The sequence below is a fragment of the Ascaphus truei genome, chromosome 3, assembly GCF_040206685.1.
Source record: "Ascaphus truei isolate aAscTru1 chromosome 3, aAscTru1.hap1, whole genome shotgun sequence".
NCBI lineage: Eukaryota > Metazoa > Chordata > Amphibia > Anura > Ascaphidae > Ascaphus > Ascaphus truei.
The window spans coordinates 314,231,269-314,256,881 of record NC_134485.1 but is presented as its reverse complement, the minus strand read 5'-3'; the positions used below and the strand labels follow the sequence as shown (position 1 = coordinate 314,256,881).

Sequence of the window (25,613 nt, the reverse complement as noted above, 5' to 3'; positions counted from 1 at the left end):
ATGCTTATAGGCCTCTATCTAGTCCTGGGCCCCCGGGACATCTGTCTGCGGCCCTGGGCATCCCATATACCTTACTCTAGTGGTGCAGTATAATCTATTATTTCTCAATTATGTAATATATAAAACCTAATTACAGTACAGTTTTGTTAATCAGCCCCAAGAAAGAAAAAGAATGGCTATAGACAAAAAAAATTAAGGTATTCAAAGTAACTTTTAAATCAAAAATTGTTATGGTCGGAGTCTACAATTACCCCTTCCACTTCATGTCCTCATTAGACCTTCACTTCAAGAGTCAGCAAATGGCTGTTTCCCTGAGAAACAAATTGGGTAAACAGTTCAAGTTGTTGCAGGTAGGTGGTGGAATTGAATTGTTTTTCTCCATGGACAAATGAGCACAACTGCCACATTTGGTTTGAGTCTGTCCATGGAAATGGATGTCACAGTCTGCGAGTGACGGAAAGCTTTTATGTTTGTTTTTATGGTGCTGCATTCAAACTCCGGCAATTCTACAGAAGAGCATGTCAGCAGAGACATTACCTTTAGGTAACATGGAGACCCGGCCCTACAAGACTATGCTTTCATGATATGTTGATACGACAGAGGCCCTCCAAAAAGAAATCTTGACATCTTGTCAATCATTTTAGGGTTATGGGGGAAATTATAAGGGGTTTCCACAGGATGAGCAACCTATACACAGGCTTCATAGCCAACATATTATCTCATAACAGTTGTCACTGCCGTAGCTTCATCTTGGCAATAGCCTTATTTTGGCCCCTATTTAACATGCTGTGAAGCCATCTTGCAGGTGTTTACTTGAATGGAGCTCCACTGACCTGGGGAATTTGGCTTCAGAGCATATTGAACATGGGCCTTTACATTTTAGCAGGATAAGGCTGTCATAAGAACAAGCTAACGAGACAAATATCTATTAGTCAAGTAAAGTAGCGAGAGTAGTGGCCATTTCTTGCACATAATGGGCCCAACATCGCACAGCTATTAAAATTGAAACTTCCGTTTTTGATCCTTGTAAATCTAAAAGTGCGCAGGCAACAGTGCTGCCGTTAATTTAAAAACGACAGCTAATGACTCGTACTCCATTTGATTATGGACTTTATAGTTATTGTGTAATGGCTTTACCATCCACATTTGCAAGTGTAGCCAACACAGTAGATATGACTATTTTCCCTCTCCTGGGTGTGAAAAGGCACAGCCAGAACCTTTGCTGGAAAAGAAGGAATTCCTATAGGTTATTGCTAAGCTACTATTGAACTAGAAAAAAAAATCAAAAATATTAAGCAAACCAGTCGCCATCTTAAAAGATTAACACAATTAGAGAAATTGTTAGTAATGACAATGGTAATATAAATGTACTGTACTTGTGATTACTGGCAATGTTGTCATAACATTATCAACCAGGTTAACCTGTTTTGCATACACACCACAATATGTTAGTCATTGCTACCGGTATTCAGAATGTCCAATGAACACTGTGCTGTCACAGCGCATTGTGAAACACCATGTGTGTGCATAGACAAAAAAAAGCACATCAATTACAAATGTGGACACTAAAGGAGGCACTTCATTAGATATAACTTACATCTTTGTTTCTCTCAAAAGATATTCACTATTTTTACCAAGATACTGGCACACTAAACTGTCACCTTCCACACTGATCCCATTTCATAATCTGAAGTAATGTTTAATTTAGTTTTTTATTTATTTATAAATAAAAAGGCGCAAAGCACAGGATTTGTATAATCAGCCCAAGGCTATTAAACCAGCCAGCTGATCTACAGTCTCACCCAGTATAATTCATACTGTATTTTCGCAGAAGGCCATGTCCCTACTACCAATATCGCTGATATTGTAGGCTGCAACTGCAGTATAACACACAAGGAGTGCAGGCCACAGAACAGTGCATATTAGTTTGTAATATAAGCCAAGCTACAAGCACATAACAGAAGGGGAGAGGAAAGAGGGTTATTTCCCACCAGAAGAAAAATAAATAAAAGAACCCAAAGAGCAGAAAAAGTAGCACAAAGGAAATACCTTAAGATCCCGCCTTTCCAGGTGTAATAGCTCTGAGCCTCGGATGTCATGGCGGATGAAGATTTCTTTGTACTCTCCCAAACTGAGCAGATCCAGCCAAGCTGCAACTTCATCTGTGCCCCATTTTTGAACTACCAAAGTTAAGAGCAAAACCCCCTTAATTTGTACATGCACAAATGCATTACAAGCATAGGTTAGGCCAAACAAGAGTGGAAAACAGAATAGAAATGCAGTGCTTGCGTAGGGAAAAGAGAAAGGTGTCAACTTCACAAATCTAAAGGTTTGATTTTCTTCCGCATGCAGGTTAAAAATCAGCAGTAATTCAAACAAATATCTGTACAAGGACAGGGTTCAATGCTTTGCAGCCGTGCTTTCAGCTCCCACCCTCCCGCCCGAGTTGGTTTCATATCCATATTAATCCATTCATGAAATTAAAATAATTTGCTTTACACATTAGGATCAGTGGTGCAAGGTATAAATTTAGCCTAAAGTGTCACTGACAAAAGTGAGCGTTACAAAAAATAAACTGCTGTATTACTGTACTGTGTTTGAAATGTATATATTTGTGCTAGGACTTTCAATATCTTATACCTTGTTAGAAATTACAGTTTAGAAATTGGTATATATATATATATATATATATATGCCAATTTCTAAATAAAAAAAATAATTAAAAAAAAAAATATATATATATATATATATAAATATATATAAACACACGTGCAAAGTGATTCAGAGAACCATTAACTTCCAGGAGCACACTGATGTGATAAAACACATGCCCCAAATAATTACAATAAAAAACAATTTACAAATAATCACATACATCAAATCTGTATCTTGTTCCCTTACTGCATCAGGATACAAACATCTCCCACAACCATATTTGCCTTGGCCATTTTGAATAGGCCTCGAGTTTTGTCCATTGAACAAGTACATCCAAATAAAGTGGAACTGAAGGGATGGGTTGGATGCATTTTACTTTTAAAAAGGATGCTAATTTCCAAACAGTGAAAAAATTATAAAGATACTACTATTTTAACCCTGAATGTATCCAGCTCAGTTCTGTCTACAATCCCAGCGCTTTACTAGTTGTGTCTGTATCCTTCAGAAATGTATCTTTTTCTCAGTACATGTGTTGTCTAAATTGCCAACAGAGAAATACATTACATTGCTCTTAAGTAGCAAGGGGGTTAATCTGTGTCCAAATGAATCTTAAAAAAATAAAAAATAAAATAAAGACTATTTCGTGGTTTAATAGTTAAACTATTTTTTCATATTCTACTTCATCAAATGTACAAATAGGTATATTTTGATACATGTACTACAAAGTGCTTTTCAATTAGACACAGTAGAGCACAAGTGAATGGACCATTAAGCACAATATTTACCAAGCTCTGCTGCAAGGTGTATTACAGTATGTAGGGGTACAGTTTAGTGAATAGGGCCCTTAATCTCATGCTGCCTAGGACTTTTGGGGTTCATCACATTCTCAATGCCATAAACAAGATCACGTATTTGTCACTACGTGGCATAACAGTGATGAAGTGGCTTGCACCTCCCCATAAGATAAAGGATGCTTTTAGATGTACATTGTCAGGGACACTGCACCAAGTCACTTTTGCAGCTATCATAAGGGAGGGGCCATGAAGAGAATTAAGTGGCCCATCATGCGTGAAGTTTAAGGCTGCGCTTATAGTGCCGGTGACGGTGACGTCAGGCAGCGATCGCTGGAAAAATCAAATTGAGATGACTTCCAGCAATCGCAACCAAGCCATCGCTCCGTCACGCTTACTATAAGCGCACGCAACGGCGGCAATGCATTTGTTTTGACAAGACATCGCGTCGCTGTCACTATAAACGCAGCCTAAGACAAGAAAACTTGAGAGACCGGTCATATGTTGTGAAGAAAAGATCCGAGTGGCCTTTTAAACAAAAGATAATGTATCCTCCACTTGATGTGTTCTTCTTGACCAACACCACCACTTCAATACAGTGATGTAATGGTGTGATGGTGGAAGAAAAGACTGTTGTATCTCTTTATTGGGAGCTCAGTGTTACACGATGTGCCAGGCCCCCCTTAATGTAAGTAAGTGGATTTATTAGCGTGTCTTTTAGCCATGCTATTCACATTGAGATGCAATGGGCATTGTTGACGGAGAAAAGGGAATGCAAAAAAACACCCCTATCCACCATATTCGGAGTGAGCCCCCCCTAAATTGATCTGTACAGTGTAGGCCTCAGCCTACATACAACACGTTGTACTTAACAGCAATCCTAGAGCTTTCCATTTTAGAAACCGCTTTTTGTATATTGAATGGAGTACTAGTTTTAGTTTTCCATATTTAGCCACCATATACGCTTTCACAAATGGTACATTTCAACTAGCTTGTCAAAATGTCAAGGAGGGGAATTAAACTCTAGAGAAGGGGTGCACAAACTGGGGGGCGCAAGATTTTTTTTGGGGGGGGGGGGCGGAAGGCGCGGCAGTTACAGAGGCCCCGCGCTCTTCTCCAAAGCATTTAAATTAAATTCCCAGGGGACCGCGAGAGGCCTCTGTTACACTCTCTCTTACCTTGACGGCTTCGGCGACGCGGTGTCAAATGACGCCGCAGGGTCATATGACGTCACATGACCCACAGCGTCATTTGACACAGTGGGGTCATGTGACATCACATGACCTGCAGCATCATTTGACACTGCGTCGTTGACACAGTGGGGTCACGTGACGTCACATGACCCTGCGGCGTCATTTGACGCTCTAGAGAAGGTAAGGGAGGGGGGGGGGTAAGGTTGAGCACTGGGGGAGAGCAGGCAGGGGGCCGCAGGACAAAAACTTTGCGCACCCCTGCTCTAGAGAATGTTTTAAGTGTACTTGCAATGCATGGCGTAAGAGCAGCATACAAGTTCTGCAGAGATGCTTGTGTACTAAACATTCTTTCAAAGCTTTCTTCAGATAATTCAGAAGAGACCTTTGACGTACTGGAAACTTATGCACTGCAATGTTTATGTAGTTTTATAAGTTTAGGTATGCCCATTAAAAGGTGTCACTCGATCACACTATCTCCACAAATATAGCTTTAAAAACTCTGTATTACAAAAATATTTGGAATGTATTATACTAGAACCATGACTAATGACTGCTTCCTGACACAGTTTGTTAATTTGTTTAAGTTTATGGGCCGAGACAACGCACAATCATTTTAAAATTTCTTGAATCTCACTTTTACGGATATAATATATAATGCGTTTGCATAAATACATAAACATCAGAATGTGTGTGTGTGTGTGTGAGTATACAGTAGCTTGCTTACAGGCATATATTTATATGTATGGAAATGTGTAGACAGGAAACATGTATGCATATATTTATACACACACAAACACAATGTAGATCATGTTTTTTGCTACCTGCCCCATTACCTCTCGCATCAGCAAAACACATACCAGGTGGGGGGCTGGTCTTATGCTTTTGGACTTTTTCCTTTTTAAACTTTGGCACTATACGAAATACTGTGCTTCTACTGTTTCTTTTAGAATATTCCAGAGGGGGATCCTGTTAGAAACAATTGGGAAAATAAGAAAGAAAGGAAAGAGGAATATGTTAATGCTGGGGTCAAGACAAAAGTATAGACACATGCTATTCTGATGACCTTAATGGTAAATATCTATACTCAATGTTTCCTTGGCAGTGAAGGCGCACTCATTTAAATGTATAAAATGCATGAACCCTTTGGTTTGGAAGGCACCTTGCATAGCAGGCCCATTGAGCAATGAAGGGGCTGGAGTCAAACAAACATGTTGTAAAACATGACGTGTTACCCTGGCACTAGAACGAGGACACACATTATGAAAGCATAGTTCGGCCTCATCGTACCTCCTCTTCATCTGGCTGCAAGACGTAGTAAAGCCACGGAATCTCTGCCAGTTTTGTTAGTTCAACCTCTACGTTGTGCAATGCATTCGACAACAGCTCTTCGTGATGGGATTCCAACTGCTGTAAAAAAATAAATATAAGCACATTCAGATGGGCAAAAGTAACCCCAAAGGATTGTCATTTCAATATCAATGGGGTACATTCTGTTAAAGTTAAGAGAAAACAAAGTACTGTTAAATCCATCTTAAAAGAACAAATTCTGCCTTCACATTGCATGAGCCCTTTGGTGCCAGCCTGCAGCACTCTGTTCTTGGGCCCTACTTCTAGTTAGAATAGAATTGAAGTACAACTTATAAAGATTGTTGTCTTATTAACAGTCTGCTGATTAAGTGGATGCAGATCTGAAATGATTCATGAACACATTGGGTCTGAAACTCTGCCTAAGTTACTCATAGTTGGAGTACATTAGTAGATGGAAGCTAATGATTGCCAACACATCTGGTTATTTAGTTAGAAAGCACAGCATTCCACACAGCAGTTTAAATATATATATATGTTTTATTATTTTTGCTTTAATATATGCAGCCTTTGATTACCTTTAATGAAAACTACAGTAATTACCTAAGCTGCCGATCAATCAGGTCTCCTGTGATCAATCAGCAAATATCCTGCAAATATCCTGCTCCCTATCCTAATGGCTGCCTTTCAGTTTCAATCAACCATTCAGTGGAACTACTATATAATCTTATATCATTAAACTACATTGTCTATCGTTATAGCTTTCAACTCATCCACAGTCTCCTGCTGGGAACACTGCAACACTTTCCTGTTTGTGACAATTTGCTGCCAAAGCTCATGTACTGCTGGGCTCAAAAAGTGTTGTCTCAAAGCCTGCTATAGCACCACAGGATAAGATGCTCAGTACATTAAACCTCATTAAAAATGGCATTAAGATTGTGAAAACAAATGCAGTATGTATGATCTAATACTACAGAATTGATTTAAAAAAAAAAAAAAAAACATATGATGTTGAATGTTTTGCTGCTTTAAGAACCCCTTGCTGAATGGCAAGTAATGATCTAGTTCTGTTTAGTAGAAGAGTATATTGCAGTATAAAAGCACACCTGTTTTTCTTTTTTTCTTAGCAAATAAGAGGATTAAATAGGCTGTCTACCTGTAAAACTACTGTGTTTAAAAGTGAAAGCTGCATGTTTTACATACATATAATATATTCTAAAACAGCAGCCAGTTTATACACAGAATTGAGATCATTTATGTCGTTGACTTCAATCTGAAAAGTAACAATACTGCAATTGTGCTGAACAAGCAACAGAAGAACAGATAACAAAGACAAAAACAGCATATAAACAGATGCCACTTAGATTGTAAGCTCTTCGGGGCAGGGACTCCTTTTCCTAATGTTACTTTTATGTCTGAAGCGTTTATTCCTATTGTGTGTTATATTATTATGTCACATGTATTACTGCTGTGAAGCGCTATGTACATACATGGCGCGATTTAAATAAAGATATACACATATGTATGTATGTATGTCTTTATTTAAATAGCTCCATTAATGTACATAGCGCTTTACAGCAGTAATACACGTGACAATCATATAAATAACAAATAATACAAATAACAGATCATGGGAATAAGTGCTTCAGACATAAAAGTAAAATTTCGGAAGAGGAGTCCCTGCTCCGAAGAGCTTACAATCTAATTGGTAGGTAGGAAGAACATAGAGAGACAGTAGGTGGGGATTCTGTTAAGTGCGTCTGCAGGGGGCCAAGCTTTATGTATCATTTGTATATTATTAGCCACTTCCTCTACAAGGTAAGTGTGCTCTGGACATCAAGACAAAAATTGTGCTCTAGAACAAATCTGACCAATAGCATTATTGTTTTGGGGGAATCTCACAATTGGAGAACTTGCGAATTGTTATTTCTCTATTCTCTTACCAATTCTTATGACTGTATGACCCTTTGATTCATTTATATGTATTTTGAATAATAAACACATCTTAGTCACAGTACATATGCACCGGGGCATTTTGGCTTTCTTTTGTGAATTGGAGGTCACATTCTCAGTAGCAATCCAATTACTTCTAATCACTATTTATTATTGTGGATTTTGGGGTTTGGAGCTCACGAAGATTGTGCATTTCCAATTGTACACTTTTGAGGTGTGTGGCTCCTTCTATTTATTTGAGCTCACAACAAATACCCTAGCTCTACTTGAAGAGGCAATCCAAGTGGGTGATTTTATTAGCGATATTTGTTATTATTTGTAACATCGGATTGAAGCAGGGGGTCTCCGGAACCTCATTCATTTCAGCTCCGGGGACCCCGTGCTTCCGGAGATACTTGCATCCGTATGGAGTGCTGGTAGCCACTCTGGCTCACTAGCAGGGATCAGGTAATGGCCGCTTTTCAAAGCTCCGGGCCAATAGCAAACTGTGACGTCATCCGATGCAGCTTCCTATTGGTCCACATGACGCGGGAGCTTTAAAAAGAAGGGAGATACCAGCACCCCCTTCGGAGGCAAGTCTCCCTGGAAGCAAGGGTTTCCCGGGGGGGTCCCCTCAGCTTCAATCCCATATTAAAAAATAGATAATGTGCCTGCTTGGGTTGCTTCTTTAAGCAGCAAGCCTAAGCACACACAATAGCAGTTACACATTCACATGTTATATTTTAACGCTTAAAAAAAATTATTTAAAAAAATGTAGGTTCACATATAGCGCATTTGGTGCTTTATGCCTTTATCCTCTTAAATTCCACACACGTCACGCATCCCTTGCTATTGGCTCTCTCATTTTGTTTAATATTCTATGCAGTGAAAGAAATCCAAAGGACACTGTATAAAATTGGTAGTTGGACCTGCTGAAAGGGTCTAACCTTGACACAGTAGAAGGCTTAATATACGTTTTGGCCACACGTTTCAACTAAATAACACTCATTTACTAATCAAATATACATAAATAATTGAACACTTAAGTTAAAACTCTGGATATCAATACAGTATTTGTGCAAGCATGGTAGCATCGAATAACGCAGTAAACCAACAAATCTGGCCAATAGCATTATTGTATAAGGTAAACCTCCCAATTGGAGACTGTGTGGTTTTATTTCTATATTTTCTGACGATGATGTGGTGCAAAGTTGTGGTAGCCATAGTCCTGGAGAAATGCAGGTTTCTTTAGAAAAGTTGTGTACTGTTCAATATCCTTGGCAAAGAAAACTTCTGTTAGTGCGCTAATGAGTATCACAACCTACAATCTATATTTTCTTACCAATGGAACTCTTCCGACCAGGAGAGACTCGGTTTCATTGTGCAAGGCCTTCACATTGACTGCAACTTCGATGGCAGTGTTTCTAGTGAGACTCTGAAGAGAAGAGAACATCAGTCAACATCACTAATCATTCAATCCTTTCCATTACTCCGATTACCCATTGTAAAGGCCTTTGTGATTTGGCTATAAAGGTGCCTTTTTATTTGTGTCAAAAAGTAGAATATACTTTCACTCTGGGATTTGGGTACTCCAGTTGGATTGTAGGTTTGTAATTGCCGAAGTTGATAATTACTTTATTGTTGCTCGTTTATAATACTGCATAAAAATAATCAATGTAAGACCGATTTTGTCTGGGTGCCGGAAGTCCAGTCCACATGAAAAGTACAAAGAGATACTGAACACCACCAGGTCCCGAAGGAGAAGGCGAGTCAAAAAAGTCCCCAATTTACATGCAATCAAACCCACCTCGTCAGTATATGAGGAAATCAGTATACAGTCTGATCAAATATATCAGGATTAACGATAATCAAAGTGAATGGATGCTAGAAGTCTAACCCCACAGAGAACATGTGTAGGGTAAGTATTAAAATATTCTTCATTAACATACCAAAGTTAAAATACAAGGGGTAAATAAGTTGTCCCACATATAACAATTTGCTGTCTAAAGGTAGCCGTGGGTCTGGTCACGCTAAGCTATATCATTAGCAGGCAATGTGTAGTGATCCCATCAAACAGTATGTGTGCGTTTACTACATATAACTATATACTCAGTCAAGCCCTAGAGCAGGGGTGCGCAAAGTGGGGCGAGCGCAAGATTTTCAGTATCCACATCGTGTGTTCTCCACATGGAAAGTATGATTAAAGCAGCAGTTCAAGCAATATCCTACATGTGTGTGTGGTTTTAATACATCAGTTCTGTAGTATGAGAAAATACTTGTAGCATTTAAAAATTAAAATAAATAAATGTTTTAAAGACATTTTTAATGTTTCTAATGTAGGAAGCATTTCCAAAGTGACAGCCCCCTTCCCCTTCTGATAGCTCTGGCTCTTGAGACCCGCTCTCTCTCTAGCAGTGCACCAATTGTATCTAGTAACTGCCCAGTCAATCATATTCCAAGACCTATATTGTCCAAAATGCTGTGCAAGAACTGAATTAAATAACCCCAAGCAAGCGATCGATTACAGGAGAACGGATCGATATGCAGCTTAGCTAATCACTTGTCAGTGTGCAGATTGTATTGATGCACATATTGAATGGGAAAAAATATATTTATTTTTTAAAACAGCAGCTTGAACTGCGGCTTTAATGCTGTGGCTGTAGCGAACGTACCTCTGGAATCCGTGGGTTGGCTTTATTTAGTGCATGTGAGCAGGCATTCACTGCGTGAGCCAGTTCTTGTTCTAACAAGCTATGTATTTTTGCAGCTTCACATATTCTGAAACGACAAGAAATATCATTAAACACCATATGAGACTGCACTGAGGGGTAGGAAATGGTATTCTCCTCAGCCTCCTGGATAATTAGCATGTCAGACATAATTGTTTTTATTTACATTCAAGACAGGTCAGAGAGAGCTGGGTGCTTTTAATCCAATAGGTGCTGACGGTACTTACAAATCATTGTGCTGCAATAATCTTTTGTACTTAAAGCAGCAGTGTGGATTTGAAAGGGAGTATTACCCTACATGAACATGAAAAGGATGTACTGTATGATGAAGAGTACTTCTATATACTTTAAACATTTTAAAGCTGCTATTTAGAGAAAATAGGCAGCATCATTTAACCAAAGCTATACCAGACATATTGATTGTGTGCTGTCTGTGTCAATGCCCTCCAATGTAACACAATCAATGAACAGGTGAGTACTTTCTTAGCATGGTTTTCTGTATGGATAATTCAGTCATAGAAGAGATGATTTGAAACCCAGTGATTCGGAACGGCGCTATGACACTGTGATGGTGATCTTAAATAATATAAATTAAATTAGAATATGGTGAAACTGAAAAAACTCTCAACCTTCCAGGGAATATGTACTGATTCCCTTACAAACGTTAGGATCCAGGGCAGGAAGGGAGCGGTATCGTCAGGAACACCCAGAAAAAAACATATAAATAATAATCATAGTGTAGTACTTAAAGTAAATGTGAATCAAAACTCAAAAAAACTTGACTCTTGTGAATAACCTACTTACAAAAAGTAGAATAAAAACCAGCAGGTGTGTTTAAAGATGAGTCTTTAGGCACCTCAGCTTGGGATCGCAGCACACAACAGTCACTACTGGTGGCAGGCTGGATGGTGTTTTCACAGAGGCTTCAGACTCCCAGTCAGGCATAAGCATTCATACAGAGAAGGGAGGAAATCATAGTGTTTTACCAGGTAACACCAAACTTTATCAAAGAAACGTGTAAGACATGTACTCACAATGTATTAAATGAGCACAATCACATAAGGGTTTCTTTAGGCAGTAGGTATGACGGCTCGGCGGATGAAAAACGTCCTCCACTCCACTCACTATCCCTCCTCGAGGGTGCCCCCTCGTCCGGTGTCGGATGGATGGCGTCTGTCGTCACTTCCTGGCCTGGGGGTGACGACTTCCGGTAGGAGCGGGTAGATTCATGAGGCACAGTTGCGGTCCGGCGATCCTTCCACCCTTCGATCTACCCGCTCCTACCGGAAGTCGTCACCCCCAGGCCAGGAAGTGACGACAGACGCCATCCATCCGACACCGGACGAGGGGGCACCCTCGAGGAGGGATAGTGAGTGGAGTGGAGGACGTTTTTCATCCGCCGAGCCGTCATACCTACTGCCTAAAGAAACCCCTATGTGATTGTGCTCATTCTATTTATTGTGAGTACATGTCTTACACGTTTCCTTGATAAAGTTTGGTGTTACCTGGTAAAACACTATGATTTCCTCCCTTCTCTGTATGAATGCTTATGCCTGACTGGGAGTCTGAAGCCTCTGTGAAAACACCATCCAGCCTGCCACCAGTAGTGACTGTTGTGTGCTGCGATCCCAAGCTGAGGTGCCTAAAGACTCATCTTTAAACACACCTGCTGGTTTTTATTCTACTTTTTGTAAGTAGGTTATTCACAAGAGTCAAGTTTTTTTGAGTTTTGATTCACATTTACTTTAAGTACTACACTATGATTATTATTTATATGTTTTTTTCTGGGTGTTCCTGACGATCCCGCTCCCTTCCTGCCCTGGATCCTATAGAAGAGATGATTGACAAGTCGTTGTTAAAGGTTCCTTAATATTTTGTGGGTTACTTTTTTCTACTGGAATGGGTCTTTGCCGAGAAGATATATATCTATAGATATATATATATACACACATACATACACACATACACACACACACACACACACACACACACACACACACACACACACACACACACACACACACACACACACACACACACACACACTTTGTACAGTATATCAACAGCCTAAACTTGGTTCTAGGAGAAATACAGTACACTCGCCCCTATATTAGCTGGCTGATGAAAATGAACGACATTAAAGTTCATATTCAGAATATCCATAATCCCCCTTTCTAACATTGTACTGTATATCTGTCTAATAACAGTGTACACTACGGTATGTATTTAAGGCTACAACTTAACTGTGTAGTGCTAAAATGGTAGTGAATGTAACACATTTTCACTGTTTTCATCTCTTGCTGCACAATTTGTAATTGAAATGTTGACCTCAAACATTAACTACACAGGGCACAAGGACTGTAGAACATACAATACTTAACGTTTTTAATTTAGGCAAGTATGCAGTGGAGATTAGTATGGTGTTGCAAAGAGTGAACTTGAAAGATGCTTTACTTACTAAAACAACAAATAAATAAAGAGGGTTCTGCATATATTTAAAAGTGCTTATATATTTAGTGCTTTTCGAAAAAAATATTTTGGACCGCAATGGCTTATATATGAAATACTAGTATACAGGAAACTACTGTAGCAGTTTGCAAAATGAATGAATATCATGAAACAGCTAGTTTTATTTAGTTCTAATAGTGTTCGGTTATTCCATGTTGTTCCAATGTGAATAATGAATCTGCCATGTTATTAAAACTGAGATTTTGTGATAATAAATGTTGCGGCTTCACACAGTAAATCCTAAGGAGAAGGCAGTTTTAGCTTGTATCTATAGTCTAGAGCAGGGGTGAGCAAACTTTTTATGCCGAGCCCCCCTTTTTATCCATGAAATTTCTCGGGCCCCCCTGCCTGATGTAATCAAAATCCCATGAAAAAAAACCCTTTATTAAACGGTATACAATGTAAATACAAATATGTCTAAGGCCGCGCGTATAGTGCCCGCGACGTCACCCGTCGCCGCTAGCGAAAGTTGTATTTCGCTTTGCGGCGGCGGCGTGGGCGACCAGGCCATTGATTGGTTCAGGGGCTGTCACATGAGGCGACAGCCCCTTAAAAATCAAATATTGCCGGCTTCAAAAAATCACGTTGCCACGGCACGCTTACTATAAGTGCACGAGGCGGCGGCGACAATGCATTTGTTTTCGGGCGACGTCGCGTCGCCGGCACTATAAGCGCAGCCTAAATACTTACATACTTCAACAGCTCGCTCTTGCAAAATTAGGCTGCGTCCACGCTGCCGCTGAGAGCGGTGACATCACCAACTCTCCAAGCATGAGCACAGGGGGTCCTGCATAATTTTGCAAGCACGAGCGGGGAAGTGTTTACACTTTTTTTTTATTATTTCTGTACATTCATAGTATGATTGATATAGTGGCAGCCTACCCTCTCACATGAAGAGGATCGCAGCTAAGCAGGTTGCCAGCGGAGGAGAGCAGGACCACAGCGCTATTGTAGGCAGACACCGGAGGGAGGGGCGTTTGACATCACAGCGCTGGGGCGTGCTCCTCCGCGTACCTCCGAATCACGTGGCCCCACCTGCACTATTCTATTTGGCCGCCCGCGCGCGCGCACATCTTTTTCGCCTGCACAACCAGGTTTTTTTTCTGCACGCGCCCCGCCGAAATAATCTTGCGCCTGGGGCGTCCCCCCCTCAGTTTGTGCAACGCTGCATTCAATCACAACACCCACAACCAACACACACACTCAATCACAACACACACACACACAACACACACTCAAATCACAACCAACACAGCACACACTCAATCACTACACACACACAGTCACAACCAACACTCACATAATCACCACCAACACACACAACACTCAATCCCAACACCCACACCCACAGACAACCAACAGGCACAGCGCGCACACACACACACACACACACACACACACACACACACACACATATACACACACACACACATCCACACAACAATCCATATATATATACACAAAAACACACACACACACACACATATATATATATATAGATATGCACACACACACACACACACACACATTCACATACTTTATATATACACACACACACACACACACATACATATATAGATATACCCACACACACACATATATACACACACACACACATATACATACAAAACACATATACATACAAAACACATACACATACACATACACATACACATACACACACATATACACACACACACACGCACGCACGCACGCACGCACGCACGCACACACACACACACACACACACAGTGGGTGGAGGGAGTAACTAAACCTGCTCCGGTCCCCCCATGTGCTGCTGAAAACGGGCGGGTAAAAGACAGGAGGAGGAGAAGGGCTTGTCTGTGTGCAGGGAAGGCCCCGCCCCCTCTACAAGGCCCCGCCCCCTCTGCAAGACAGCAGAGAACTGGAAGCAGCCTCTGCACGGAGCTTCTGGCACAGCTCTGCCCGCCCCCAGGTTTCCCCGCACGCAGCCTGCGCCCCCCCTACATAATCTTGCGCCCCCCCAAGGGGGCGCGCCCCCCAGTTTGCGCACCACTGGTCTAGAGCAGGGGTGGGCCACTCCAATGCCACCAACGGCTCAGGTTTTCAGGATAGCCCTGCTTCAGCACAGGCCGCTCAGTGTCTCATGTCGAAGAGCCAGCTTCGGCACAGGTGGTGCAGCCGTCTTCTGAACCACCTGTGCTGAAGCAGGGATATCCTCACAACCTGACCTGTTCGTGGCCCTTGAGGACTGGAGTTGCCCTCCCCTGCTCTAGGCCTATACACCAAGTAATATGAATTGCAAGCCTGGCAATTGGCATGTTCTTACGGCAACCTCAATGGTAAGAACACATTGCAATTTGCCAGTAGTTAACGAAGCACCGCAGGTTTTTATGTTATCTCGTTGTTTCGCAATAGTTGGTGTGATACCAAATGCAAAAAACAAGATCAGTGGTTTGAGAACAGATTTCCACGAATAGAGTCAGTATGTTCTGGACCAGGATTGTCGTGATGTGAGCAATAACAGACAACGCATTTATTTGTTACTGCATGTGATGCCATCAACTAAGCAGAACACCTACACTACAGCTATTTTAGTAAAGGAACGTTTGGTTCAGCTAATGATGTACTCTGAATAGTCTCAGGAATATAGAGCTGACAGTAGTGTGTACTGTATGCAGACATACAAATGTGTAGCATACTTGGTTGCATTTTTTCACACGTTACTGGCGTTTTTACTGGTGGTATTTATCCATAACAAGCGTATTGACCTATTTCTGTATACTATGTTCTAAAACGCTGCTTATAAGACAGGTGGATTCACCCCACAAGAAAATAAACATGCTGCACTGTGAAATGACAATGAGTATATCTCTTCCACTTCCCGTTGTTCACAACACTGGCAGCTCATGTGTGAATGAAGACAATCTGTTTTGTGTTTCCAGAAGCAATGCCCCGAATGTATTTAGTTTGCTCTATATATAGGAGCATGGCAGGAAGCCTCTACGTCTCAAACATCCTGTTCCTTCCTATTCCCACCCATTCATTCATGTGCATTGAGTTGCAGCCCAGGTGAATAGTTACTCACTGTGTTAATGTACACAGTGCTTAAAAGGTGCAATCCAAGTGTTTTTTCCCCCCTTCATTTTTTAATACAAGATTTAAGTAGGGGGTCTCTTGAGCTGAACCCCAGTAATTTCAGCTCCGGGGACTCGCTGCTTCCAGAGATAATTACCTCCGAAGGGGGCGCCGGTATCTCGGGCAGTTTAAAGCCCCCAGTCACATGGGCCAATAGGAAGCCGCACCGGATGACATCACAGCTTCCTATTGGCCCGGTGGGCCCGGGTGCTTTGAAAAGCAGCCATATAGTGATCCCTGGAGTGGCTACCTGCAACCACTGCAGAGGTAAGTACCTCCGGACGCAGGGTGTCCCCGGACCTGAAATAAATGGGGTTCAGATCCGGAGACCCCCTGCTTCAATCCTGTAATAAAAAAAAGAAAGAAAAAGGGCTTGGATCGCCTCTTTAAAGTGTTCCCTTCATTTATAGCCCAAAACAGGGTCAATGCCAAATGGATTATTTTCGCAATCTTTACTGCGTGGTATAATTTCATTTTTGACCCTTGCACAAGAACTTTAACACAAATACCCCGTTCCCTTCCTCTACATGTATGGGCACATTATACATGTTTCTTCTACTTAAAGCAGATTCTCACCCATTTCCATTTCACTGTGCTGCTTATTTTGTTCCCCCTATTAGAAATCAGTATGGCTGTAGGATGTACAGCTATGGGATGAAATAGGAGTCGGTGCATTAGGCCAAATAATGGCCCTTGCTCTTTTTGAGCAGATGTGGCTTTGCACAACCCTTTTCCCAACGCATGGCAGTCCAAATGCATAATGCTGACGACGTCATGTTCTGTAGAGGAAACGCCATGTGACTGAGATCCTTTCATTCCCATTTTATTTACATGAAATGTTTGCTGTGATGAGTGAGGACTAGAAGTCTGGAATAAGATGTCAGAGTCTGTGTGTTTGCTCTGCTAAGTGGTCATGTAACCCGGAGTATATGGCAGTAGGTTAGTAAGGTCACCCACCTTGTAATGAGCTCCTCTGCACCTTGTGAGCAGAGATGTATCAGAGTAACCTCCTCTTCTGAAGCCAAGTCAACAGCCTGCTGAGGGTACAGGTGAGGACGAAGCACAAGCTTGCAGGAATCGTACTTCTGCTTGTCTTCCCAGGATTTCAGGGTGTTTTCAAAAGCCTGGACACAAAACATTTCACATTTACTAGAGCAGTCGAGAGGTTGCACCATTCAGTTTATACTGAAAGCCTTTAAAATATAGCAGGTTCTTCCTAATATTTAATAGGAATGGTTTAAACGCACCCTATTTGTATTTCGCAAAGCTAGCAGTCAGCACATGGACTGTATAAGATGTCTCTACCAGATTCCTTCATAAAGGAACATACAGAATCAAGCAAACTTATTTTGACAGAATAAAGTGCCTCACACATGCACAAAACCATTGCAGGTCTCCTCTCCGGCTTTTGATTCGACTCTGAATTAATGACGGGATTATTTTTCTGGCTTCAGAGGGCTTTCAGAACTCCTGTCCCTGGATAACTTTCACCTCTAATCTTGCCTTGCTCTAGGCTCTCTACCACACTTTGAAGCCAGATGACATTCACATTCACACTTACTGCCCCCATCACTACCTTCTTCTACCAGTCAGCCAAGCTGCATCATTCAATCACGCCCCTCTTTTGTGAGGGAGATCTTTAATGCACTTACTGTATATGAATTCATGCTGTCTCCTTTTGTCTCGCACTAGAACACAAACAAAGTTTTTCTGCCTCTGTGCCTGCAGCTCTTGTCCCTTTACGATAAATGGAGTTTCCTATATTTCAAATATCTGTATGCTGAAAACGTGGGTGTATTATTTAAGTAATAATCCCCGAAGAACAGGGCGTTACTGGCCACTGCTGGAAGAGTTGAAGGACCGAGGCGAAGCCGAGGGACTTTAACCCAGCCAGGGCATTATTGGCCAGTAATGCCCTGTTCTGAGGAGATTATTACTTTTATAGGCTAAATGTAGACTTTTTTCATAAATAATAGACACTTTCGTATAGTTATATAAATTGTTTTATTAAAAAAGGGTAAATACATTAAAGCACCTCTATACACACTTACACTGCAGCTATCTATATCCACACTGCCGCCCCCTGTGACATACACACACACACAACAGCACCACACACACTGCAGCTACACACAAACACACACTGCAGCTACACACACACTGCAGACACACACACACAAACTCTGTAGCTACACCCACACACACACACACACACTGCAGCTACACCCACACCCACACGCTGCAGCTACACACACACACACACACACTGCAGCTACACACACAAACTCTGCAGCTACACACACAAAAACTGCAGCTACACACACAAAACCTGCAGCTACAAATACACTGCAGACAGCCACTTACTTTGCAGCTTCACAAACACTCTTTCCCTAAACTCAAAGTGAAGCTGTGTTCACGGAGGGAGGGGGAGGAGTCACTGCCTGCTGCTGCTTCCTGACCAATCCCCTGCCCTGTCTCAGAGCTGTTCTGAAAAATGGAAAAGCTGATTGGCTGGAAATAAACACTTTGAAGTTGCCAAAAATTCCGGGCATTACTGAATTAATAATGCCCGGAATTTTAACCAATCAGAGAGCAGGGATTTAAATAATGCCCGGAATCTTACAGCTTTAACCTATAATACACTATAATGCCAATATGCTATACATTATTTCTGCTGCTGTCAACCCTGATCTCATCAAAGGAGAAAAATAATATATACTTTGTGATGAATGTCAGCATTCTGCATACTGTCATGTACAATGTGCTGGATACCATCACATCACACACACATTGTGATAGAGGTCAGTGCAAAATAATAATACACTGCTAGATGTCACGACGCCATCAATGTAAAGAAGAACTGGCCTCAGAATGATTGACGACATCACACCGTGTTTAGAATACAGTTCTCACACAAAATAGATATTGAACTAAAAGTGAGGTTTACTTAAGGAAAACCACAAGACTTGGATGACAAATAACGGAATATTTTATTTTGCTTTACATTATTCTTTATATTTGGTGATTTGATGAAGCACTTCCGGTTCAAATCAAACTGCCGTGGTCCTGTATCCTATGCCAATGGCTGGAAAATACATATCCACAAGAGGACAATAGCTGATGAAATCATTTGGTATGGGGATATTATCTTCATCCCCAGTTATGCATACATTATAAAAAACAGCAATTGCAACTATTATTATTATAGATGCTATACTTGATGATACTACCTAGCTCTGCAACATTGCTCATGCGTACAAATTACACTTCCATGTAAGTAACACTGCTAAACATAATTAAAATGACAAAAAATACAAACAATATTTCTGCGCTTTGGTGGGGAGATGCAGTGACATTATCATTATGTGAGATGGTTTTGCTATGGGCAGAATCGCACAACAATCATCCATGTATTCTTGCTAAATTGTTGAGCAGAGAGGCATGTCCAATTTAAGTGTGTATGTGCATGTATATTTGGGGGGGGAGGGAGGGTAGTGTGTGTGTATTGGGGGTGTGGGGTGTAGTGTGTGTGCATGTATTTGGGGGGTAGTGTGTGCATGTATTTGAGGGGGTAGTGAATATGCATGTGTAGTGTGTATTTGAAAATGACAAACTGTTTTGCATGGAAAAACAATTAAAAAATAAAACTAAATAAAGGGACTTATTCTTGAGAGAGGCATTTTATTCCCCCACATATTTTTTATTTTCCCTAATTCCAATTAAAGTAAATTTGTTGTATGTTAATGCTTATACCGTATATACCTATCAGTGTGTGCACAGTATATGTATGTGAGGGTGTAATATTCATGCATGTGTTGCAGCTCTCGGAACATATTTTTTATAAGATGGCTCTCGTTCCTTGAAAGGTTGCAGACCGCTGCTCTAGTACATACAATTTAATACAGCCATTGACTAAACTTACCCGGTCCCTGGTTAACATTTGAGCTCTGTTTTTGTGTACAATTTTAATAACACCTGGAGGTTGGATCCAAGCCTCGCCATCTACTTGCACGGGAACACCTTCCTCCCCAAGTATGGTGATCTTTACTGACCGACACTGTGAACATGGAAACAAACACGTTATTCACGGCCTATTTTATTCCTTAAACCGCCTGCTTCAGGGAGATGGCTTTTTAGTACTTGTGGCTCCCAGCCGTGCCTGCACGAGTGGCAAAATACCAATATGTTGCTCCATGAAAATGAAAAGAAAATCACAATACTAGCAACAGATATACAACGGAGATCTCTTACACAGCTGCTTCAGCATTGCCATAGCAGAGCTTTATAAAAAGAGTAGAAACCGCTAGTGATTTTTTTTTTTAAAGTTAAATGCTTTGCAAACAACTGTAGGCAGATGTGGTTGGAATTGTTTTTTTTGGATTGATCATGATTAACTGGGCTACGTACAGTACCATCTGGAAGCAAACACCCCCAACAAATATTGAAGGTACTGCTGTAGAACTACACAATGGATACAGTTTGCAGAAGAAGCAGTTTTGCTTAGATATCTTTAGGTAACTAGGTGCCACAGGAGCAGACACCGCACTGCACTCTGCCACCGGAGAGGCTACGGTATGACTGTACGTAACTGGATCATGTACAGTACCTGAGCTATCCTGTGATGCTGCAACTTGATCACCCGGGAAACGGCCATCTGCATACTGCCGAAAACTGCTACCACCTCCAAAATCTTGTCATCAAACGACGGGGCGCCAAATATCTGAGAAACGGAGAATGTCAACGGACTAGATATGCAACAAATCCATCCCTCGAAATGATCAGAAACAAAGAAAAACACGATTGAAGCCATTACTAATATACAGAATTAAAGCTTTGCGGACAATGAAATACCAGTGAAGGAAATAAATGGGTTCGAGTAAAACTGGTAATTTAGCTCTGAACTAGAATAGTCATAAACCAATGTTACCTTTGCACGTTTACATTTTACTGGGGACAGTGATGGCAATGCATCACAATGCAATATATATGTCAAGTGAAACCAAAGTCAGAGCAGCGATAAAAGATTCAGGGAAATATAGCATGCACTGTTTGCCAAACTCCTCTTCTGAAGAGGCAGGGGAAGCAAACACCGATCCTCAAGGGCCACCAACAGGTCAGGTTTTAAGGATATTCCTGGTTCAGCACAGGTGGCTCAATCAGAATGACTGAGTCACCTGTGCAGAAGCAGTGATCTCCCCAATACCTGGCCTGTTGGTGACCCTTGAGGAATGGGGTTCGCCTCCCGGGCTCTAGACAAAATGCAACAAGAGACAGACGGGGACTGTGGGAGGGAAGATAAGAGGCTACAAACATATAAGCAATTGCTTTTGATCTAAAGCATTACTGGTGTACCAGGAAAAGCAAACACAAAACAGAAACCTTTTATTTGCATTTAACACACTGCACACTAGAGGGTGCTGTGGGTCAGCAAATGAAATCAGTCTTCATTACTACTGTATGAATACATATTAAAGCAGCAATTATTCCTACCGGAGGAAAAAGAAGCAGCCCAGATTTCTACTTTGAAACCAAAAGAGAACTAATGAGGGTAGCATTAATTGACAACTTTGGGTGCTTTTACAAATGTCTTTTGATAATCAGACTGCTTGCAATACTGTACATAATGATAATTATCATGTTTTTAAAGGAATCCCTGGAATGAAGGATAAAGTATACTGAGAATGTGTTTCAGTTTATTGCAGTTAAAGCAAAAAAAGATTTCCAGAAGTATACATACTCTGCTTAGTTACCTTATATATAATTTCAATAGGGTCACCGTTTTAAAAAGTCACGCTCACCATCATGCACATCAGTCATCTTAATTACCATTTGAAAAATCAGACATTTTCGTTTAGTCAATAAATAGATCAAAAGCTATGACATGTATTCGATATCTTAGAGACTGTTTTTATTTCTAATGAGATGCTTAAATGACAAAATATTGTAACACACCCGTCAAACCACCCTATTGTCTAGTTCCAGGAACGGATTCCTTCATGTTTGACCTGTACATAAACAGACCCCATCCTGTGGCATGGCCCGTCTCACAATGAGCAGAAGCCACTTACTCCCTCTGACTGGTATGCTCTCAGTAACTGGTGTATCGGCTTGTTCTTATTTAGCTCGTCATTCTAGTCAATGTAACTATTTTACCCTACTGTACCGAGCCACAGAATATGTTGGCACTTTACAAATAAACGAGAATAAAAATAAGAGATGTGATACCATATCTTTAAAGGGAAAGGGTGTGTGTATATATAGTCAAAAATATATGTATGTGTGTGTGTATATATATATATATATATTGAAACACTGCACACACTCCTCTCCAAGATCGCCTCGACCTCTGACCCTACGTGGTACGTTTCGTCACTTCCTCAGGGCAACCTCCTCAGGGAAACCCCTGAGGAAGTGACGAAACGTAACGCGTAGGGTCAGAGGTCGAGGCGATCTTGGAGAGGAGTGTGTGCAGTGTTTCAAGCGTGGGGCATTTTCAAAGCCAAATTAGCAAACAGCAGCTGTCCCCCCGGCGAGCACATCAAGTGTTTGCAAATTACAACAGAGTGCGCCGGTGACTGAGAAGAGAGAAGGAGATGTTTTGCCACAGTTGGACTCACATGCTTGAAACAAACTGCTGTGTTGTAAGTAGGATTCTGGTTTTATAACCAGACCATCTTCAGCAAGCCATCTACATTTTACTGAACATATTTGTTTTCAATATTTTTAATAACTTAGTTTCGTTTTTCATTTGGCTTCTGTTTGTGTTTTATGTTGATGTTTGTCATTGGAGTTTTATGTCGGTATGTTTTTACAGTATGTTATATGTCATTTTACTAGCAGTATACACTGTGATTTTTCTTTGTGTTTGATTTCACATACCACGTGGCACCACCCACGAAGTCTGCATGCCAGTCCAGGTGCACATGATTGGATCATCCTATAAGGACTAGATGCCACCTACTTACTTGTGCATTTGGACATTAACTTGGACTGTATCTTTAAGGCGCGGGTTTGTATCTGTTTTCTATATTGCACGCTGCGTGTTTTTTCTGTGTTTTTATTTCATACAGTATATGTCTCCTGAGAGCTGCGTTCCACTATATCCTACAAATGTCTGTAACCACACGTGGAATGCCTCTCTCTCGGAGCAGTACCTCAGAGAACAAGTGGTTGTTTATATAATTTTTCCATTTTTGTTTTTTACATCTTACAATACCCACTTGTTTATTATGCACTTTTATATCCTGTTAGCTATCCACTTTACCCTCTTTATAAATCACTTATTATCACTATATAAACCCTTGACATCTGGGTTGTTTTTGTTTATATACACACATACTTAATATAAGTTATGGTGGGTGAAAATGACGACAAAAAAAACCTCCAACGTATTGCATATAGCAAATAAAAATCTAATTTGCAATGTTATTTCCCAAAATCCCTTGCTGCAGTGGGAGCACTGTATGATAGGTGATAATGGTGAAAGGCAGGGTTGCAGACCTGTCAAAACATGTGAATGTGCATATATATACATACATACACACACACACACACACACACACACACACACACACATACATACATACATACACACAGCGGCCGTTATCCAAACCTTTCACGATTTGTATTCCTGGGCATACCCAGGTTGTGCCGCATGATTTCTTCAAACTTTCCCGCGTTAAGACGCGTGTTTACTAGTGCCGGCACGCATTCACGGCAGCGGTCACGGAAGAATAACGAGTGAATGTTGCGTGAAATACAGCAAAGTTTACTAAAACGGCTCCATGAAATGTTCGGATAACGGCCGCTGCATCTGTATATACATACACACACACACACACACACACTTTTGTGACAAGCTAGGTTGTACTGTACATTTAATTGTGCTGTCAGAGGGTCCTGCAATGTAGCGCACAACAATGCATTGTTGGTCCCTTCAGCAACAAGGAGGATAAGAGGAAGAACAAGGTCAAACAACTTATTCAGCTCCCATCAGTCATCTGATGCAGCAACCCCCCTACGGGAGTGTGACCCGCAGACAGGCAGAGCCACATATCCTGCACCCGCTGAACTTACATCATCTTCTTTAGTTCCGCCCCAGAAATTGGTGCCTCCGGCATAGCTTGGAATGTTCAGCACGGCAATGCCCTGCAGGCTGGGAAGGGGGATGTACTGCCCGTCACACTGCAAAGAATACACAATAAGCAACAATGAGAGAGAACATCAAGGAAGTCAGAGTCAAGGAAATGTGTGCATGACTGGAAGGTGCGTGTACTGTAGGCATTTGTGGGCACCTTCATGGGAAATAAAACAGTCATTGTGACAATAGTGGTTTAACCCCTTTATTGCCAAATGGGCATGCAACAAACTGAAAAGGAAAATAGGCTGAACACATTTGAGCAGTAAATTTGGGAGTGTTCATTACTCTACTGTACATGCTTTTTTAAGAAAGTGTTGACGTGAATCAACTATTTTATTCTCAGGAAAATGGTGTTTAAAGAACATCTACGGTAGCTCAGTGAATTACAGTGTGTGCATTGATTTGTTATAGCCAATTATTTGTTGTTTACATTTCCTGCGAGCAGAGCTGTTAAAGTGGCTTAGTGGCCTTCCTGACCTGGGAAAGTAATAGTCCTTAAATTGAAACACTTTCTCTGCAGGTTTTACAATGAAAGATATCGATTTGCAACATACAATTACACAATTATCACTACCCGCTAGCTGCTATTAACCTCAATGTTTATCTAGAGAAGTATCTCTCCTCTGTTGCCAGATCAAATTGCATTTACTGCATCTTTAAAGCTTTCCGCTTTCAGGTTTGAACAATAAATGGAAGAGACGCTATACAGGTGCGATCAGATAGAATAATGGTCTTTTCTGGTATAGCGCTGACAACATATCGTTTTGCAATCCCTGTCCCTTAGAATGTTTTTGTGCCTGGGGCACAGGGAGATGAAGTGACTTGCCCAAGGTCACAAGGAGCTGACACTTGGAATTGAACAAAGCTCTCTGATTCAAGCTCAGTGTCATTGTTTTCAGAGTTGGTGTCCTTATATGTATATATTATATATATGTATGTATATATGTGACGAACATTCCCATGCGATTTACCTCTAGCTGAACTTTTTGCTCCAAGTTCTTATAGGTTCTCTGCAGTAATTCTTTGGTACCAAGCACTCCATACCACATCATGTTTTTAGTTCGGCTTCTGGAAAGAACCGTACACCAAATTATACATAGAAACACAAATCTGGTTGAAGCTCACACTTGGATATGTGTCAGTATTTGCTATTCTCAGTGCACAGTACTGTAAAAACAATAATAAACCCATACAAGGGGGGGGGGGGAAGAGATGGCTGCCAGTTGGTATTATGTATTAC

At 41.0% G+C, this 25,613-nt stretch overlaps 1 protein-coding gene across 1 annotated transcript in view; it reads right to left on the bottom strand.

The window, feature by feature from the left end:
• The window catches only part of DGKH (diacylglycerol kinase eta), a 295,282-nt gene that overhangs the window by 24,656 nt on the left and 245,013 nt on the right, over window positions 1-25,613 (bottom strand). Inside the window, exons 20-29 of the mRNA XM_075591074.1 lie at window positions 25,345-25,441; window positions 24,310-24,417; window positions 20,840-20,953; window positions 20,156-20,290; window positions 17,191-17,357; window positions 10,549-10,654; window positions 9,219-9,311; window positions 5,927-6,046; window positions 5,497-5,605; window positions 2,050-2,180 (exon numbers count right to left, since the gene is read on the bottom strand). Of these exons, the coding sequence (XP_075447189.1) occupies window positions 2,050-2,180; window positions 5,497-5,605; window positions 5,927-6,046; window positions 9,219-9,311; window positions 10,549-10,654; window positions 17,191-17,357; window positions 20,156-20,290; window positions 20,840-20,953; window positions 24,310-24,417; window positions 25,345-25,441 (1,180 nt within the window). The remainder of the gene's footprint in view (window positions 1-2,049; window positions 2,181-5,496; window positions 5,606-5,926; window positions 6,047-9,218; window positions 9,312-10,548; window positions 10,655-17,190; window positions 17,358-20,155; window positions 20,291-20,839; window positions 20,954-24,309; window positions 24,418-25,344; window positions 25,442-25,613) is intronic.